Source organism: Corvus hawaiiensis, chromosome 7 (assembly GCF_020740725.1).
Source record: "Corvus hawaiiensis isolate bCorHaw1 chromosome 7, bCorHaw1.pri.cur, whole genome shotgun sequence".
Taxonomy (NCBI): domain Eukaryota; kingdom Metazoa; phylum Chordata; class Aves; order Passeriformes; family Corvidae; genus Corvus; species Corvus hawaiiensis.
In genome coordinates, this window is record NC_063219.1 from 19,085,419 (window position 1) to 19,106,137 (window position 20,719).

General features: G+C 36.5%; 1 protein-coding gene across 1 annotated transcript in view; it reads left to right on the plus strand.

The window, feature by feature from the left end:
• The window catches only part of OLA1 (Obg like ATPase 1), a 98,384-nt gene that overhangs the window by 45,880 nt on the left and 31,785 nt on the right, over positions 1-20,719 (plus strand). Inside the window, exons 5-7 of the mRNA XM_048309513.1 lie at positions 1,033-1,208; positions 13,255-13,335; positions 13,611-13,708. Of these exons, the coding sequence (XP_048165470.1) occupies positions 1,033-1,208; positions 13,255-13,335; positions 13,611-13,708 (355 nt within the window). The remainder of the gene's footprint in view (positions 1-1,032; positions 1,209-13,254; positions 13,336-13,610; positions 13,709-20,719) is intronic.

The following is a 20,719-nucleotide window of genomic DNA, read 5'->3' on the forward strand; positions in this document are numbered from 1 at the left end:
CATGTATTGATTTTGGGGGGGGGGGGGGGGGGAGCAGGATTTTTTTTTTTTTAAGCAATGCTGCTTATCTGATAATTTCAATCCTAGTTGAATTATGTTGCCAGATTGTCATCAGAAGGGCATGAAGTCAGCACACATGCGTCAGTAATATCTGGTTGTTTTAACCTTATGTTGCCAGTTGGCAATTTGAAATTATGGCTTCAACTGCACTTTAAATATGTGATAATAGCATGTGTTTCTAATAAGGGCCAGCACCATTTTGTTCAGATACTGTGAATGGTTGTCACTCATATATGACAAATGCACCTTCATCTGCTTCTTTGATGGCCCCCTAAAAACCATACCCTCAAATCAGGCCGATGAAATTAGCTGCTGTGTAAATTGTGTGTCTGAGTGGTTCATTATCTAATCACCGTCAGAACCACAGTGATAAAGTAGATTGAAACAGGGACGAGGTCTGCCAGATGATTTCAGGCCTTTTTTTCTAAGCCCCGTTTCCCTTGGAAACACTAAGAGTCGTTCAGAACTTCAGAATTCTTTGTCTAGAACTTCTTCATTTCTTAATGCGTAAAATTGGTCAGCCGATGAGGTCTGCCAAGGTGATTTGTAAGGTTTTCTTTCCATGATTCTTGTAATCATTACTGTGTGTATTAAAATGTTCTGTGATGTTCAGTTTAGCTACTATGTTTGCTACTTCTAGGTTAGATATTGTTAAACACACCAGCTATTTTCAGGAAACTGCTCTAGCCTATTCCTTTGTGGGAGAAACTCTTAAATGCTTTAAGTCCTGTCCTGAAATGGCGCAGTGCTATGCTTTGTATCTACAGAGAGCGAGCTTTGGATTCTGGAGTTGGTATGTAAATTAATATACTAAACAAGTGTGATATAAAACATTGCACATGACACTTTTGCATGGGTGGTATGACCATGTGACTTTTCAATTTCAAACTTTTTTGACTCATTAGTATGTTCTAAGTATGTATTTCTTGTCTTTTTATCTTAATAGGTAATTTAAGTGTTCTTTTGTTTTAGGAGCATTTGAAGATGATGATATCACTCATGTTGAAGGAAGTGTAGATCCTGTTCGTGACATTGAAATAATACATGAAGAACTTAGACTTAAGGATGAGGAGCTGATCATGCAGAGCATAGATAAGCTTGAAAAAGTAGCTGTAAGAGGAGGAGACAAGAAATTAAAACCTGAATATGTAAGTACATGACCTATAAGTACTCTGGCATTGAATTGAAATACTTGTATTGTTGGGTTTTCTTACTGATCCCACTCGTAATACAAAACACTACTACTATTTTTATATGTATTTTAAAGTAATTGTTATTAGGAGTTGAAAAAATACTAGAATGACTTGCTGTACTGTCAGTGTAAGATTTCATAGATGTAGCTAATTGTAAGTGTTGAAATTTAACTGTTATTTTCTTTCTGACACAGCTTTGTATGAGAATTGCCAATCCTTTGTCAAACTTACATCAATGTCTAGTTGTAATTCAAAGTTCAGCAGTCACTTCTGACTTATTCCTGCTGTTAAGTTCTACTGAGATGTTGATACTAGTATTCCTGTAGCCAGCAAGTGAAGGTATTTTTTAGGTGTGATTGCACTTCGTGTCTTTTAGCGCATGTTAAATAAAGACTGCTAGTTGAAATTAATTTTAGGATGTTGTTGTGGAAAGCTACTTAAATGAGCTCAATTATCACAGGGTAGCAGTGGTGTTTCTTTGTAAATTAGTGATGTATAATAATTATCAACTTCAGTCTATGTTTTTTGCTAAATTTTATTTTACTGCCACTTGTCTTTTGAGTCCCCTGCACTTTACCAGTAGTCTAGTTATCCATTTTTCTTTGTCATTAATACTCTATAAATATTTCAGGTGGTACATAAAATGCATTCTCTAATTATTACAGCAGTGTATCAGTGTGGAAGTAGCTTATTTGTGTCTAGCAAGTATTAAAAAATACTGTTTTCTCAGATGGATTTTTCAATAGCAGGTAGTAAGAAAAACATTGTTATATTGGTGCTGGTTGGTTAATTTATCAGTACTGAAGTGCAGTGAAATTTGTTGGCCCTACCTAGTGTTTGGAAACAAATAGGAACTGAAAGTGAACATCCCCCTCCAAAATGTTCAGCTCCATGATGCAGTGTTAAAAAGCACTTCTTTGGTAGCTTCTGTTGGTGAAGAACTAGTCCGCATCTGGCGTGAAAAGTATTTTATTCCTTGATTGGTCTAGGCCAGAAAAAATAGCTATTGTTGGATGATTTAAAGGCTTTCATGTAAGCCCAGAGAGAGAGAACCAGGCATGCTTCATCTAAGGTCTTATCTGTCGTGTGAACCCAGCCCTGGGTACACGTGGGCAGTGATTTTTATCTTATACAAAAGGTTTCACGTGCTTAGAGGAACAGTGCAGTTTATGCCTACAGTTTCAAATAGCATCCACACAGTATTTCACCTTTTAATTCATCTTAAAGAAAGGGGCAAGCAAAAATCCTGCCCGTAGGGAATTCAAAGTTCATCCTAAGGCTAAATTTTACATTGGTATGACATGATGAAAATGAGGAATGCTGTGATGCTGTTCTGCCCCAGCCTCGAGCTCTTCTCACTCACTTTGTTGTGTGGCTGTCTTTGGAAACAGCTTTGCTCAGCTCCTTGTGATGGAACGTTCCTGTCTAGTTTTTTGAGTGTACCTCTCTGGATGCTTTGAGGATTTTATATCACAATCTGTGTTCTTCCTGTGCTAAGGAAGAAGTTGGCACTTTTGTGATTACAAAGAATCATAACTGCAGTGTGTTTTAAATTGAATTTGTAATAGTGATCGTGTAACTTAATGGGTGGTAGGTACAGTTATGATTGTATGGCAAGAGTTACTCTTATTCATTTTTTAACTACAGGAAGTTGGTATGTGTTTGAAAACAGAAAATGTCAGATTATTCTCATATTAAGGGAGACAGTAAGTAAAAACCTGAACTCTAGAAATGCGATTTAGATTAATTAAAGAAAAATTTCAACTCTTTATTATTAGTCTATCTTTACCCAGCTTCAGTTTCTCGTCCATTTCTTTGCCTCTTCCTTCAGTCTCCTTACTACTACATCATCTGTAGTTCACTGGTCAAAATGACTTTGTCACCTTGTATTTGTAACTTCCTGTCATTTGTTGGTTTTTTTTAATACTGTTTTTACAAACACATGCACAGAAAACATCAGGTTTTTGGAGTCATGTTGCTCTGCCAGGTCTGTTCTCAATAATAGCTGTTACACATGACCAGTCTCAACTGAGTTTGTCAACAACAATAGAGGTTTCAAAGGCATGAAATTCCTTTGTTTCATGGGAATGGGTGGCTGAACAGAGTGGGGAGGCACAAATTAATGCTTCCCTTGAGACAAAGTCGGCACATAGGAGCTATAGTCACTAGGGAATCTCTTCAAGGAAGTGTTGTGGGGCATAATGCCTGTGAGTCTTGCTGACCTTGGACCTTCTTGCTTGTCTTCCCCTGGGACTTATATGCTTGAATTCTAAGGTATACACTAGACTTCATAAATGGACTTTTTTAATGGTGAAGGCTTGTGAAAGCTCTTTCCTTCTCCTGGTAAATCAATCCTTAGGTCCAGTTATGCAACTTCTACAGATAGGTTTGTGTAGCTGTGAGACTATAGCAGCAGCTCTGCTGGGCTGGAAATGTTCATCCACTGGGTTGTGAGGCACTCCTGTACAGTTTGCCTTGCCTCTTTCCCTTTCACCTTTTGTGTTGCAGAGAAGGCCTGTGCTTGCATTCTATATAATATACTGGTATAGCATAGTGGGATTGACTGTGCAGTAAATGATTTACAGGTCTAGGAGGGAAACCATGTGGGATGGGTGAAAAAAGCAGTTAAAGATTATGCCTCTTTCCTAAAGTGGTAGTCAAATGTTAGGAGTGTATTTTGGCTGTTTGATCAGTCTGCACTTCCCAAATCCATTGCATTCTGCATTTAGCTTGTCTGTCACAGAGAGAGTTCCCTGTCCAGCACAATTAGTAACGCTTCCATGCAGCTTGCAGCTAATGTTCAAGGCTTCCTCTTTGCCGGGCAAAAAAAATCATTAAGAGACAGTATGGCCTGAAATTAATACTTTTTTCCAAACAGTTTGTCTTCAAAAAAACGGAGGATGGGACAGGACTGGGAGAGAACTTCTCAGGATTTGCCTTTTTAAATTATTTGCCAGTATAATACACAGCCATGGCTAATATTCTTTTCTTAGCAATATTCTTCTTCTGTAGCAGAGATGTGGAACAAACAGCTCTTGTCTGTGCACCGAGTGTTACCAGTCATTTTTCCTTTCAGGAAAACTAGGAGGTTACAAAGGAAAAAACTTGGTATTTTTAGATTGTATTGGTTTTGTTTTTAAGCACAATGTTAAAATTTTAGTGTCTCTCATTTTTTATTGTTTTCTATCCCCCATTCTTTTGAGAACAATTCAAGGTGAAGACACTTGAGAATGACTTAAGAATTTCAACTGGTTGAGAGTTACAGAACTCATTTCTCTTGTTTCATAAATACGAATTGTCTGCTTTAGGGGATTCGCTTTATCAGTAAGCTACCACAGTTGTAACTTGATAGTCCGAAATCTCCAAAAGGTTTAGGAGGAGAAAAATAGAAAATTGACTGTGTGTATCAGTCAACAGTACTTAAATCTGAGGTTTGTACTTGACTGCCTGCCTTCTGGCATGGTGTTATAACTTGTTAATTATCATTTTTCCTCTGTCTAAGCCCACATTGCCTACAGGTGGTAAATTCACCTTAGTGCAGTGACCTGGCTTGGCAGTTGAATAGTGTTAACTGTTTGTCCTGTCTCTCAGAGAATTGATTTCTCAATCCCCTATCAGCAGAAATAAAATAGCTGACTGTTGTTAAGGGGCTATCAATAAAATAATTTTCAAGTTCTACTTAAAAATCAATGGCACAATATGGTCCAAGATCACCAACATATAATGCTGACATAAGCTTGGAATAGCTTCCTTTACACATGTGTTGTCTGTCTTGCAAGTATTCCCTCTGCCTTCTCAGAAATGACTGTTATTACTAGGGGTACTAGTCTTTCAGATTGGTATACCTTTATTTTGGCTATAACCCTCTAAAGACAAGTTATAGAATAAAAATTCTCCTGTTATTTGCATGTATTAGAACAAATATAATTTCAGAAAGCAATCTGAGTAATTTTGGTTTTATATTTTAAATCTGTCTGGTGCTGGTATATGCAGAGACATGAGATACTGAGTTAAACTTCATTATTAGCTTATTATTAATCTGTCATTTTGGATAGCAGGGGATTTAAAAATAGAATTCAAATATGTATTACTCCATTGATCAGAATGTTCAAATTATAAAATTTTTAAAAATATTTTTTAATTAATGGGATTTCTCAGTCTTGGAGACGGAAGTCTTCAAGTTAATATCTTCTAATACAGTTAAGTGAACATTATTGTAGGATTCTCTTCCAATACCATTCCAGCCTGATTCAGTTCTAGTCCTCAGAAACTGATAGCTCTGCAACAGATAGCTATTCCTTCAGCCCTTTGTTGGTGCCCAAAATCTTGAATTCCAGCGTGCAAGAATTGTTAAGGTAACAGTATTGAGATATATAAATCTGACCACAAGGGTATTGTTTGTAGTTGAGTTGATGCAGATTACTGATGAAGACAAAATTGTATTAGTGGTATGAAGACAAAATCTTCAAGTCGGAATCAATGTGCACAGTGTTTGAACTTCCAATTTTCAGTTGAAAGGTGGCTGCTACAGTAGGTCTGATCAGCGTTCACTGCATTTGAACTTCCAGTGTCTGGTTAAATGGGATGCTTTCCCAAGTCCTGCAAGATACATGAATTCCATTGTAAAGTCTGTCATTTTAAAAATAAGATTAGTTTATCAAATCAAGCACATTTTGTAAGAGGAAAAGCAGTTGTAGTTATGAAAAGAGCAGTTAGAGACTCCTTTTTAGTGTAATGGTACCAGAACCATCTAGTGCATATTCAGCTTCAAAGAAAGCTTTGTTCTGTTAGAATACTCACACTCTGCCAATGGTCATTGTATTTGTCAGCATATATGTACTATGAAGCAAAATCTTCCTAATGATGTAGCTTTAATCCCTTCCATTCTCCTGCCTTACATTTAATGTCTTGGTCCTGTCCTGAGAATATATTAACTGTTTGAAAGATGTTCTTTTGTTCATCATTTGTTGTTACAATCACCGATATGGTATGGGAGATACTTCACATACACCAAAGAACTGGTAGATTCCGTTTCTTCTTCTTACCTATATACACAAGATGAAATCTTTCCTTCCTGCAATATTCTGATGAATGGGATGGTGCTAAGCAGAATTCGCTGACCTCTTGCTGCAAGCGCTTGCCAGCATTGTCACGGATGGCTGAACTCTTATTTCGTCTAACTGATGATGTCAGTTGGGAATGTTCACCTTTCTTTCATTCTGAGTTGAAGATAGATACAGTGATGAATTGTATAAATTTTTTTTGCCAGTTTCTTTGGTCTCCTTATGCAAGGAGAGTTTGAGAGGCCAGTTTGTTCCACAAGAGGTGGAAAGAAAGGAGCAGTGTACACGTACACTGTTGACATACTCTCTGCTGATGGCTTTTACAATTGTTAACTTAAATCATAGGGAATCAAGAAAATGTTTAAATTCTTAATGCATATAATTATGCCTAAAATCTTGAGTGGACCATTTACTGTGCTTAATGTGGTATTTAGAGGAAATTAAAGTTCATTCTGAAGAACATTTTGAATGTAGGATGGCAGATGTTTGTGAATTGATTGGTAGTAAAGCCTGACTTAAAAGTACATAATGTGAAAACACATGTTTGGATTTTTTTGGTATTATCAGTAGACAAAGAGAAGTCAGTTCTTAACTACTTTCTGTCAAGGCTGATCTTTCCTGTGTAGATTTGACAAGTGGCTTAAAGTAATTAATTTTGTAAATCATGTATCTCTGGGTATGTCTAGATCCAAGCCATTTTAAATTGTTTGTGCATATGCCAAAATAATACTGTATACGAATAGTTGTATTCTAAAAGACACCTTTTTCATTTGGCTTAATTCACATCTACAACAAATGCATTCACACATGGATTTATTTGGAAATTATTGTGTATAGGCTAATGCAGTAAGAAAAGTTGAGTGAAACTCCGCAAAATATGTTTCATTTTGCTTTTCAGTGCAATTTCTCTGTTCTGAATTTCTGAACTGCTGGAAATAATCACTTGTAGATAGCATGCTTTAGACTGCTCTCTGTATTCTTGCTGGCTTTTTTCTTTGAGAAGCGACAAGTGACTGAGTTGTTTTATGTATAATGCTGTAGGAGCCCACAAGGATGACCCACACAGGAGAATTTGGGTATTATTGACACGAATTACATTGCCTGGAATGCCTGTAGGATGTTTTGGGTGACAGTGCGTGTTGTGGTTCATAAACATTATTGGCATCTAGTTCTAAGTAAATCTTACATCATGTACAGCTTGTACTGGCTCTGTGAGAAGGTATTAAATAGCAGAAAGGATAATACACTTGTCCTAAATCCATTGCTTGTCCCATTGTATTTTTATTAAAGTCAGTGAGCAAGGGAATTGTAAGAGATTAGACATTGTTTTGTACCACAGAGGAGCTCATTGTCACTCCAGTTGATGCAGTACCTGGTTTGTTCTCTTTCCTGCACCCAGCAGCTACAGCTTATTTAAGCACTTTACCACAATGAAAAAACATCATCTAGCCTTTTCTTTAAACTGCAAAATTTGTCTTAATTGTCCTTTAAAATACCATTGTTTTTAAACAGTGCTTTTAGCGTAAATTCTTACAGTGTCACTTCAGCCTCAACTTTGTAAATTGCCAGAAAACCTCCAGGAAAAGCAGAGAGCTGAGGCTATGCTCAATAGAAGTGAAAGGATTTCCAAGGAAAGCCGTGAGTGGAAGGACTGTGGGCTTGGTGCACTCCATACATCTCATGTTAACAAGGAAAAAAGTGTGTACTCAGTAAATTGCTCTTGGTGCAGCACAATTAAGCTAGCTGAGTACCTCAAATAGCATTGTTTTCTATCTGTATCTGAAAAATCATGACAGAAATTTTGAAGGCCAGATGGAATAATAACTATCCAGTTTGATCTCTTGTATATCCCAACTTAGTTCTTACAGCTGTGGTTAAAATGGAATGTATCTCTTACGGGAAGAATTAACCTTTATTGAAATATTTTCTGGCTGGAGATAAATTACTTTTAACTTCTGTAAGCTATGCCAGTAATTAATTATCTTTACTGTTTAGAAATAAAACACAGCTTTAGTCTGTATTTGTCAAGCTTCAGCAGTTGTTTGATTTCCCTATGCTAGTGTGAAAAACCCCGTATATGTGAGGTTTTTGTTATATATATATATATATATATATATATATATATAAAATGCAGTAAGAATAAAAGCATAGAACTTAAGAACACCAAGTCTTCATGCATAAGCACTTTCTCAAAACCTCTGTTTTTTCTCAGTTTTTCATTATTTCAGCAGAGATAAGTGCAGAATTATTCCCGTTGGACATTAGGCTATTTATATACTCCAAGATTGCATTAGTCTTATAGTTACAGTACAGTTCATGTGCTTGTGAGCCTCCTGGCTTCTCAGTCCCTCTCGCAAGAGGGAAGTCCTCTGCTGGTAAGTACTGTATCCATCTTCCCTTTGTCCCCTGCCCAGCAGTGTATGAACTTCAGTGCTTTTGTATTGAAAGGCATTGTTTGCTTTCACTAAAGCTGTCTGGCAGTCCTGGTCCCTACATAGGCTCCCATTCTTAGTAATTTAGTATTCTCGGAATGTATGTGTCGTTAATATGGCCTTTTTTTGGCTGTTGAAGGGTGGTAACAGTGAAATGCAAAGAGTTTGTTTGGAGTGCCACCAGAAACATGCACACTGGGGTTTTTATTTACAGTTGTATTCTGAGACCTACTGGTTAGGTGGTGTTGACTCCATTTGGTGTATGCAGTGATTTATTAAAGAAATACCTTCTGCCACTGAGCCAGATTCCTTAGGGAAGCCAGAATATGTTATTTATACACTACCACCTTCATTATTGGTATGCAATGGTGTTGGACTTCAGTATGAAATGAGAGGAACTAACTAAGAGCTACAGATAATGTTTTAGGTACTCCTTGTGGCTTTTCCAAGCAGCAGAGCAGTGTAAATGGTAGAATTTTAGACAATTGAAACATTTTAATATAATGTATTTAACTGCTTTTGAAGTTTTACAGGGAGATGGTAAGTTTTTAGATCTTGGAAGTTTTGAAGGGGCTGAATAAGGTGCTGAAAACACTCCATACTTCCCTTGGTGGGGGGGAAAAAAAACCCTACTGTACTCACAGTTACTCTGTAGTAGTGGAGACTTCTGCACTGCCTGCAAGATCACAGGGAATTCGCTTGCACTTTGAAGTGTGAAGTGATAATCCTCACAACTGCTTATTTCTTTATTAAATTTGCGGAAGTTAATTACATGCCCTGCTAATTTACAACAAAAAAATCACAATTCTCTGATGCCAAGTAGGCAAGTGAGTTTTCCAAGCTTCAGTTTAGTCCCTCATGCTGTAAGAAGAATTTGGCATTGGCACACATTATTACTATCATTCATCCAGAAAGTCTGTTAATGTATGCACATTTTTCTACACAGTAGTGTCTCATGAGTAAGTCTTGGTAAATCTGCTATATGCAATTTACATGTATTTCCCTATTTTATACTGCTGGACTTACTGTTAATGTCCTGCTTAGCATTTGTGGATTGACTACTTGTGGTTATTTGGAAAATGAGAGCAGGACATAAATTAAAATCACTGTATTCATATGTGCTAAATTAATATAGTCAGAAATTAACTGATTTTTAAAACAGTGATATTTGATATTCATGAAGTTTGCTATATTTCATATGCCTTGACAAATGTAAGCAAATTGGAATTTGGAGGGATTTTTGGTGGCTTTCTGAATGGTTCCTGTAATAGTGTTGCTAACTGAAAAACAAGAGTACCCCTCTCATCAAAGAAGGTGAAGTGGATCATTCTGCTGGGGACAGATTGACCTCAAAGTGTGCAGTTGGGGAGGCCAGATCTAATGAAACAAAGTGGATCATTGCTCTGTATTCTGTTATTAAGCATTTCGAAGTTTACTTGAGTAGTAATTAAATGTGTTTAAATGACTGTTACAGTGATAGAGAAGATAAAAAGATTGGGTTATACTCTTTCACCAGTCCTAAATAGAAGCAAATAACTAAAAATGGTGCTAGATGAGAAATAACCTAAAAATGCACTATTTGTGTGGTTTTTTAGAGTATTGGGGCAGCTGAGTTAAAAAGAGGTGTGGAAACACTTGCCTTTCTTCATATTGTGATTTGTGTTTAACAATTTCCTGTTTAAGGAGTTATATTAAGTCTCATTTCAGTGGAACACCACCACTGATGCAGGGGAATCTAAGTTCAGTTGACCCATTTTTAAGTTTCTGGACTGTCTACCTTACATTCTGCATGTTGGGACTGCTGCCCAGATAGTCCATCAGAGAACTTCTTTGTGTCTCACTGCTTCATCAGCTTCATACAAAAATGCTGTATTTGCTTACAGGTTTCCATCCTTTTATCTAAAGAAAGTTTTCAAATACTTTGCCAGCTTCCCTATAAAACCAAAATAAAATGGCAAGTATATGGTTGTCAGGTCCCCCCAGCATATTCAGCTGTAGGTCAGCCTTACCTGTGGGAATTGTCCCTGTAATCACTCCTTTAGAATGACAGTTGCAAACAGCATCAAGTCAGGTATGTGAGCGAGAACTTTTTAAAATTAGGTCAGTGCCAAAATGGATGTAGATCTGTGTGTCACTGTAAGTAGCAAAGTGCCAAAATGGATTTAGATCTGTGTGTCACTGTAAGTAGCAAATGAATGTGAAAGAAAGGTTTTGATTGGCAGGTCTGTGCTTAGATAGGCTTTAGAAAGGCCAAACTTTATTTGCTGTGTTGATGCTTGAAATTTTCAGGGTGTTCTGTGTTATGTAGCTCTCCTTTCATTTCTGCTTAAGCCTAGAAGTTTGGCTGTTTGTGCTATAGTGGTTTTTTTCTTTCAAATTTTTATTGACTCCAATTTATATGTAACAAGGCATTGCTATTGTGGGAGAAACTGTAATGCTGAAAGCCATGTGGTAAGTGCCTACAGAACTAGTTTAAAATCTAAAATAGCCTGTAACCAGAATTCCTTCACTGCTGAACAGGAATCTTGATGGTTGTGTTGATTTTTATATATACTATTTAAAGAGAAGCTGAGGATAAAGATCTTAAGTGAAAAGTCCTTACTGGTAGAATTGCTTCCCTTATCTTGTTTATACTGATTAATTAAAAAATAAAAAGCACATAGGGTTAAAGATAAGATGGTACCACTGTTTTCTTCTTTATGTGTAATCTTGTTGCATGTCTCTACATAAGCTGTTCTGGCCACTCATCATAGTAACCAGCTGGGCCATTTCACCTGCTGGAGCCATTAAAGAGGACTCTCTCCCCCTAGATTAATCCCCTCCGACATTAGTTTTTTGCTCTGACAACTGGAGCAGGCATTCAGAATTTGCAGGTGGCCAGTGTGACGCACATAATTGCCTACAATTTTAGGCAATGAATAAAAATGGTCTACATTACTTGTCAAAGGTTGTATATGCAGTGCCAAGTGAGATCTATGGGAAGCCTTTTAGGGTTTAAAGAACAGTTAATAGCAAAGCTGCACAGTGCTTTTTTAATCATAATGCATTTGTAATATAGCACTTTGATCTTCTCCTTGTAGGAAATGGTGTTATATTAGCCACTTTTAAACATTTATGAGTGAAATTCAGTTATAGGAGAGTAAAAGTGATTATTCTTAGGCAGAACATGTTAGATTTCATTAAAAGTTTTAGCTTGCCCCTTCCTTGTTAAAACCTGTGGGGAGTCCTGTTCCTGGAGGGTTTCAAATCAGGATCTGAAGATTTAGAAGAGCTTTTTTTTTTTTTTTCTCCACTAAAGCTACTGCAAGACTAGAAAAGACGGTAGTAAATACTGATATTTGTGGTTGTTTATAAATGTACTTCAACTGCATAGCATTAGGTGCAAAAAATGTTGTGTGCTCAACAGTTCAGGGAATGTTTCCTTGTATTTTAAAGTTCTTAATGCTCAGTTGCATCAATTACAACTTAAAAAATGCATTATTTAAAGCATGATCATAAATTATCTACAACAAAAAATAGGCGACTCTAAAATGTACTACTCCTAGAAGAGCAGAGTTTGACCTTTCAGACCCAAGAGCCTTTTATTAACACCTGCCTGTAAGGAGAACCGTGCCACACGCAGCTTTTGGATTCACGACCACAAAACTGATGAGGAAAGGCTTGAAGGGTTCAGTTTGTGTCACTTGCTGTTTGCCGTTTCCATTTCACAGATGATTAATCTTTCTGTGAAGAAAGGCCAGAGAAACAAAGCACATTGGGCTCTTCCTGCAGTTACTCCTTCTGAATGCACACTAGCTTGCTAACTAAAAGGCCTTTAGATTTCCTGCCGAGAGAGATGTTCTGAAAGTGAATGCAGCTGGTTGGAGGTCACCAGTGCAAGGCTCTTGCCATTGTGTAATGGAGGCTTTGGCAGGTTTCATTTTGGGGGGGGAGGGAGAAGGTGTTGGCGAAAAATTAATGCGGAATAAAAAGGGCTTTGGCCATTTGAATTAATTTCTCGAGGGTGGATCATCAATAATAGGCTCCATTTCTTTTGCTCACAATTTAAAAAAAAAAAAAAAAAAAGATATTTGCTGTGTTTTGTCCCACCCATTCCCTTTTCTTAATGGCATGTTTATATTGTACGTGGTCTCTCCCGCTGGATGCTGAAATGTTGCGTCTTACTGAGTTTGAAAAGCAATCTAAAATGTACTGATTTTTACATGTATTTTATGAGCTCTGCTGATGTTTGGGGTGACAAGAGATGATACTTGAGTATTGTGTATTTAACTTTCTAATCGTGGGATTTGGATGCCTTTAATAATCCATATTGCTCTTGAGCGACTTTTAAAGCAGCAATTTCTGTTTTTCTGGGAGAGTAAAAATTTGTTTCTAAAAGGTATTATCTAATTTTTAGTTTGTATGTATGTTTTGAATCTTAATGTATATATGCCTTGTTTATGGAAGAGAATAGTCTTGATATCCAGCTGAGTTTTTGACTTTGGTTTTTTTTTTGATCTTGCATAGGATGTAATGTGCAAAATCAAGACATGGGTAATAGATGAAAAGAAAGCTGTCCGCTTCTATCATGATTGGAATGACAAAGAGGTAGGCTATAAATATTATTCCATGAGTTGACTTCTAATTTTGCTACCTGTTACTGGTTCTTTTTAGAGTTGGTTGTTATTGTTGTTTTTTTGATTTCATATTCGTAGTGTATTAAATGTTAAATTTATTAGCTGAATCTATGCTTATCTGTGATTTATGTATTACACTCGAATTCTGTAGCTTCCTCAGACATGCCATGAGGAAAATGATCATAAAATTAATTCAAGTTGATATAAACTGTTTTAAAAATTCTCCCCCTTTATTCTCACTTCCAGATTGATGTTTTAAACAAACATTTGTTTTTTACTTCAAAACCGATGATCTACTTGGTTAATCTCTCTGAAAAAGACTACATTAGAAAGAAAAACAAGTGGTGAGTGTGTACAGGTTAAATGTCTAAATTTATATTTCTGTGTCATGTTTTTCCATGGTCACTAATTCCTTGCACATTTAGATCACCAAGGATATTAATTAAAATAGCAATATGAAGTAATCTTGCTCTTCTGTTACTTGTTATGCTCCCATTGACTGCTGCTTGAGTACAGTGCATATGGTGAAACCTTAACTGAAACTGCAGAAAAGAGTATGCTTCCTTACGTTTTAACATGAATCCATTAACTGTGAAGAAAATAGATTTGATTTAGAACTACTAATTTAAATAAACATATGGCTTTATCATGTTCTATAATGCTGGTTGTCTGAACAGCATATTTTTCATTCCTAAGGAATTAATTGAATGCCAGAAGACTAAAGCTATGTGAGTTGCACAGAAGTCCTTCAAATAAAATTGCACATTTTAACATTACTCTTCTGTTTGCAGCCGGGTGCCTGGCTTTCTTGCTGCTGCTTGTGTGTTGCTTGTGGTTTACAGGCCTCTTTTGATGGGCTTTAATGCCATGAGCAGCTCAGGTTTTAGTCAGGTATTTCTGACATCAGTATTGTGACTCAAGTACATGATGGTTACAGAATCAATCTATCAGACATTCAGTGAACTGGATGAAGATCCAGTCCTAAGATGGTAGACATATGGTGGGAATCCGCTGTTGAGAAGTACAGCATTTAGCATGTCTCTGGAAGCTCTAGATGGCATAAATACTGCTCTGTGGAGGAGGGAACAGATTAGGTAGTTAGTATACGATGAAGGAAAATCTATAGCAGTGTGTTTAGTTTAAAATAAACCCAAGCAAACATCAAATCTTTTCTTACAATTCAGAATTTTAAACACTGTACTTGTGAGATACTTTGAAGATGTATAAATGTATGTTTGTGAGCAGATATATGCATGTAACTCATCCAAACAAATCAAAAGTATCTAAAGCGGAATATCTGAATTCTCCTAAAGTACACCCTCTGTTTCTCCCTGTACTTCATTAAGTACTTAGATGCACATGGTTTCAATTTTCCATTAAAAATTCTCATTTCCATATGATATCAAAGAGTGAGAAGGCTTTAAACTGAAAAATAAACATTCATAGACTGGAAGCCAAAACAATAATTAATGTCAGATGGTTAACTCCAATAAATCATTAGAATAAATTCTGGGAAATTACTGCAGCTAAAACTGTCCTTTTGATACTCCAAGACATTTTGTGTTGGTACTAAAGAACAAAATTTAATGTATTTTAATAGCAAACCCTCTCAGTCCCAAACACAGACTTCAGAATAGACTTGATAAGCAATATAATAATGTAAGCTCTTCATGTTTGGCCAAATTTTATAATTTTAAATTAATTTGTTTCTCTAAATATTTTTTGGGTGTGACAATTTAAAGATAAGAAGTGGTTCTACCCAAGGAAGTATTTAAAATCAGCATAGTCACATTTGCTCTGTTTTTGTGAGGTGATGCTTTTTTCAAAGTACCGATGCTGTGGTTTCTTAAGGTTTGCTGTCACAGTGCAGACGTGGAAGTTTATGTGAAAATGGATGAGTCGATTTTCCTGTCCAAAAAAAAAGATCCTCACACCTGTATTTGGATGATTACAGGTAGAGCTCACTGGCTCTAATTGTACAGTAAATACCATTTCCCAGACCCTAATGGTAGCCAGACTACTTAGGCGACGCCAGTCTGTGATTCAGCTGTCGCCAGTCACCCCATGTTTTTTGTGAGACTAGTTGTGATGATGACATAGTTAAACCCAATTGAAAGCAAATCTTTGGATAAATTGCAATTTTTAATTTGTAAAAAATCAGATGTTTGAGTTGAGGAGTCATATAATGAAACAGTTTAACTGTTTCTATTACAATTAATGATTTAGTTTTTAAAAAGTGTACCCAGATCTCATGGATGTGAGTGTAATTGTAGCTGAAAGATCAAAGCCTGGGTATCTGAGTGATGTTCCAGAAGAGAATTTACCACATAGCCATTTTCAGTACAGTTTCTGCCTCCTGCTGTTCCTATTTTCCCTCAAGCTAGCCATTGACTACCCCCTGTGCATCCCTGCTCGTAAAAAATGATTGAGGAAGTATTTGTCATGTATTTATGAGTGGGAAACATTGTGTGATAGGGAAAGGCATCTACTAGAACCAGAGAGATTGCCATTTCCTTTCCTTCGGCTGCTCTGCCACAGCTTTAAATCCTCTGTTTATGCAACATAGCTTTTATATTTAAGAGTAGAATAAATGTTTTCTATGAAGGATGCTAACGGTAGGCTTCTGTCATTTGTGTGGTGCAAGCAGATGTAAATTATTAGAATATATTTTACTGTTAGATTCCACTTCATGATTTTTTTTTATTATTTTGAGGGGTAGGTATTCATATTTGAAATGCAAGCCACATTTAAGTCGTAGTCATTCTTCTCAAAAAAGTTTATTTCTGAGCTTAATTTGTAATATTACTATAACAAAGGTAAGATTAATGCAGGAAATCCTCAGCCATAAAATGTTTTCATCAGACTTTTGCAACTATAAAAGTGTTTAAAACAGCAAAGGAGAGGAGAGGCTTTTTGATTTTGGGTAAAGAGGAAAACTAAAATTGTCTTTGTTTTACTGGGTAACTCTTTCAGAATTAATGAACATTTTAATTGTGAGTTAAAACACACTTATATTTAAGTGCCAATGTGTTATTTTTCAATTCAAGAAAAGAAGAAAGCACTGTGAAAGATAGGACTATTGTGTGTTTGAGTAGGTGTATTGACCTTTTGAAATATGTAAAAACTGGAATGGCTCCAAGCAGTTACTTGCTGGTTTTAACAATGTTGAATTAGTCATTCAGTTGATTTATGATTAAGACCTAGCCCCTGAAGAGAAGCTGACATGGCAGCTGTGTTAGTTGCACTTGTGTTATGATCAGATGACAGTAATCTTGACGTTTATGAGGGAATCCACTGAAACCGTTCTTAATACGTATTGCTGTACTCTAAATGAATATTTAAACTCTTCTTTTAATAATTCCTAATTGGTATTTTATCTGAATCTAGTACCTTACCCATGGTATACATGTATTCAAGTTTTACCATGAAAATATTCAAAATAATGATAATAATAGCAACAATAACAATAATAACGTTTATCAGTTAAAACTGCATTCTGAGTCACAGGATGTCACATAAATCCAGGATATCAGATTTATCAGCCTTTCATCTAATTAAAGCTTTACATTTTAGTCTTGCTGAAGAGGGTGCTTCTAGTGGCCTATCATAGGATGGATTCCAGTCATGGAATATACTGAGCTAATTAATGAGTGAATGTAGTGGACCATGCTTAGCATCGTGTTTGGTTTGGTATTTTGGACTGACTTGCAGCAAGCACCAGGAATACTGTATATGTTAATGCCACATAAACTGATCTTTTGACTCAACTTCTCAGGTCCAATAAAGTGAATTTCATCCTATGCCTAGACTGTAGTTCAAAAAGCCAGTTATGCTGCTAAAGATTTTCTAGTATCTCTAGCATTGTAATTAAAAGTCTGAGACTTAATTATGGATTTTTGAACATCGTTTTCTCTAATATAATTCAGACTTGTTGAATATCTAAATGTGTGTTAACATTATTTTAAGGGGTTGTTTCTCAAAATGTTATGGTAGGCATTCTGATAAAAATGTTGATCGGTGTTGATAGGCTAGGGGACTTAGTATTTTGCTCCTGGGTATTTAGAGAAGTGACATGTATGTCATAATCAATAAAATTTTGCCCATTGATTTTTGTAGCATTTTTAATGTTCTTAAGCTAGAAGAGGTATAATTAGGTCAGATGAAAGGTCTATCTTTTCTGATATCATGTTTCTGACAGGCCACTAACAGATGTTCAGGGAAGATTATTGGAACAGATTAAGCAAACAGAGTATAAGCATCCAGCTTCTTGCAATCTGTTATTGTAGAACTGACTAAGCCAGATATGATATACTTGAGGTTAATACTTTTTGACTGATTTCTATTCTATAAATTTAGCCATTGACCTTTTGAACCCAAGTATACTTTTTGGCATCCCAATATCCTGCAACAGGGACTTCCACAGCTTAACTATGTGCTATATGTAGAAGTACTTCCTTATGCTTGTTTTGGATCTGCCACATCATAATTTCATTTGATGCTCCTTAGATCTTGTATTATGAGAGTGAATAATCCTTTTCTATTCATCTTTTTCATATTGCTTCAGATGTTCTGAATATTTAAAAAAAAAAAAGATGGAGGGGGTAGGGAAATCTGACATGAACAAAGAAGTATCAAGGGTCAAGTAAAAGGAACACTGAATAGGTTTGAGTATGAATTAATCTGTTTCACTGCGTCTTGCACTTTTAATCTAGTAGGAAACGAAGTTATAAATGGAGTTACTTATTACCATTTATGGTAATAAATGGGGACTTGGAGTTCTTGGTTGTATTTCTGCAGCTATGGATGTTTAGGTGGTTACTTTTTATTCCTGTAAATGTATTTGAGAAATTATTTGTAGAAATTTTAAAATCATAAGTTGTAATGCCAAGGTGGTATTGAGATGTTTTCTTGACATAGCTGCATAATGATTTTAAGGTTTTCTTCTATGCTGACAAATTCAGAAAATAGTATTTTAAAAAATATATTACAGCTCTTGTTCCTGCCTTACAACTGAAATGCTTTAAAAGAATATTAGGAGATGATTTATGTTATCTGGGCATAAGTAAAGTTTTGCACACACAAGTTGAGAAGTCAGATATTTAAAGTTAACCAGATCCAGAATTTAGGCATCCTGCTACATCTTTACTGCCTGACTGAGAGAGAATATCTTACAGCTCAGGCTGTTGAAACTAGAGAATTGCATATGTTTTTCATGGAGCGTTTACCTAGTGTAGTAGGGGATAGTGCATGTTGTTTGCTTAATAAACAGTTATTCTTTAGTGTTTCTGATACGAATGAATGAATACAAATTAATTAGTCATCCATCAATCAAATGTCCGTCAATTTTCTTTCCAGCACTGTGTCCTGACATTCCCAATTGACTTTTTGTAGTCTTCTGTTTTACCAATTCCAGTGACTTTTCATTTAGTTGTTCTGTTTATCCCATACTTTTTCCCTACCGTTTTCCTAGCTGATGTGTTCTCCATGGATCTTGGCCAAATTCCCTCTCCTTTGATTTCATCCCATTCTTGCTGGCTTAGTTCCAGTCCAGTCCTTTGGTCTGGATGATTTCTTTCACCAGACTTCCCGCCTTCCTTTGCTTTCTTTTGCCTACCCCTCTGGAGTCTCCTGTCTGTTTGAATGTGAGTGCATATTGTTTGGGTAATAGCAGGTGTTGGGGACATGTCTTCAAGCATGGAAAGATTGGTCCCATTCTTAGCTTCAGTGTGTAAACTCGCCCCAGACACAAATGCACCTTCCCGGAGTCTAACTTCAGTGTTCACCTTTCGCCCAAGTGTGATGGTTTATCTCTGATAGCAAGTTTGCTCTGTGCCAAATGTCTTGGTTCCTACATATTAGGACAGTAAAATTTTTCAAATAAATTGTTTCTGTATGTTTTAAAAATGGGCAGTGTTGTATGATGAAGCTTTTTCAAAAATTCTGGTCCACCTGATTACAACATGGCACTACTAAATATCTAAAGTGTAGGTTGCAAAGTCAGGAAATAAAACCTCAGTAATTTACTTACGATACATTGAGTCTTGAACTGGTAAACAGAGGGGTAGTCATAGTAGTTGGGAACCTTCTGGGTTTCGGGAGGGCCTGTCCTGGGCAGATAAAAGTACCATCACACTATGCTTAGAACTCATCAAAGGCTGCAGACTGTAGGGAGCAGAGTGAGCAGGGAAATGAAGGGCTGTCTCTCTGGTGTTCTGAGTGACACGTGACAGCCCAGCACCCCACAGCACCAAAACCAGCCCAGCACAGCAGCCATGACCCACCAGGCCTCTCATACTCTTGAGAGCATCCATGTGCACCCGGCTGATTGTACTGTCAGGGCACTACAAAAGAGCTGTGTATTAACACTTCGTATCAGGAAGGCTGTGCTGAGTGAAAGCAGCTACAAGCAACTTCTCAACTTCATTGCTGTGTGTGTGATCCCTGTTTTATCAGCTGCATGTCATCCAAACCTCCCTTTGAAAAGTTCAGCATTGCTTCCCATCTTCTCTTCCTTTTCTTCTTCTCTCTGCAGATGCTCTTCTCAGTGTTCTTAATTTTTTGTTTTGGCTGTCATCACTGTAGTTTCTGATGTGTTTATACACAATTCTGTGGGTTCAGTTGTTGTGTTGATCAACTGCAGCTATGAGTTTAGATGCCCTACCACTTTTATAGTTGGCTTGTGTAGTCTTACGAATTGCTAATGATGCTTCCTTTAATCTGCCATGGCAGTTGAGGAATCAAATAATTTGTGTGATATTTTATTTAAACACTTGGACTTCCACAGGCGCAATCTAAAGTAGCAGATGCTAACTTGCAACAAGAAAAAATGTAACTGCTTAAAAAATTATCCAAACCTGTGCAGGGTAAAAAAGGGCATCTCTATTAATATGTACTGTCTGAACACTTTAGAAGCTTTGTTTCTCCCTGGTCTTCATTGCAACTGGGACTTTGAATAAATGTATTTGTCTCTTTAGTAAACACATACTGCTTAAGATACAAAATACTAAGGGAGAGAATAATGTTGCACTAGATTCCAGATCAGTTAATTACACAACTTGGATTTGTTCAGTGTTTAAATAGCATGAGCAGCACAGAAGGGGACCTCCACTAAAAAATGCTGTGTGGTGACATTCTCCAAGACAATGATGTAAATTTTATTGTTTATTGCAATGCGACGTTTCTGACTCTGGGTGCATAATGGGGTACAAAATCCTTTTTTAACTTAGGTCTTGTTTAAAACCAGAGAATGTTTAAATTGCTCAGAAGCAAACCAGAGATGCAGAGATGTCTTTGGAGTATAAATCTTGTTACTACGTGTAGTGGGTAACTGTTCTTCCTTCTTCCCAGTATGCTGT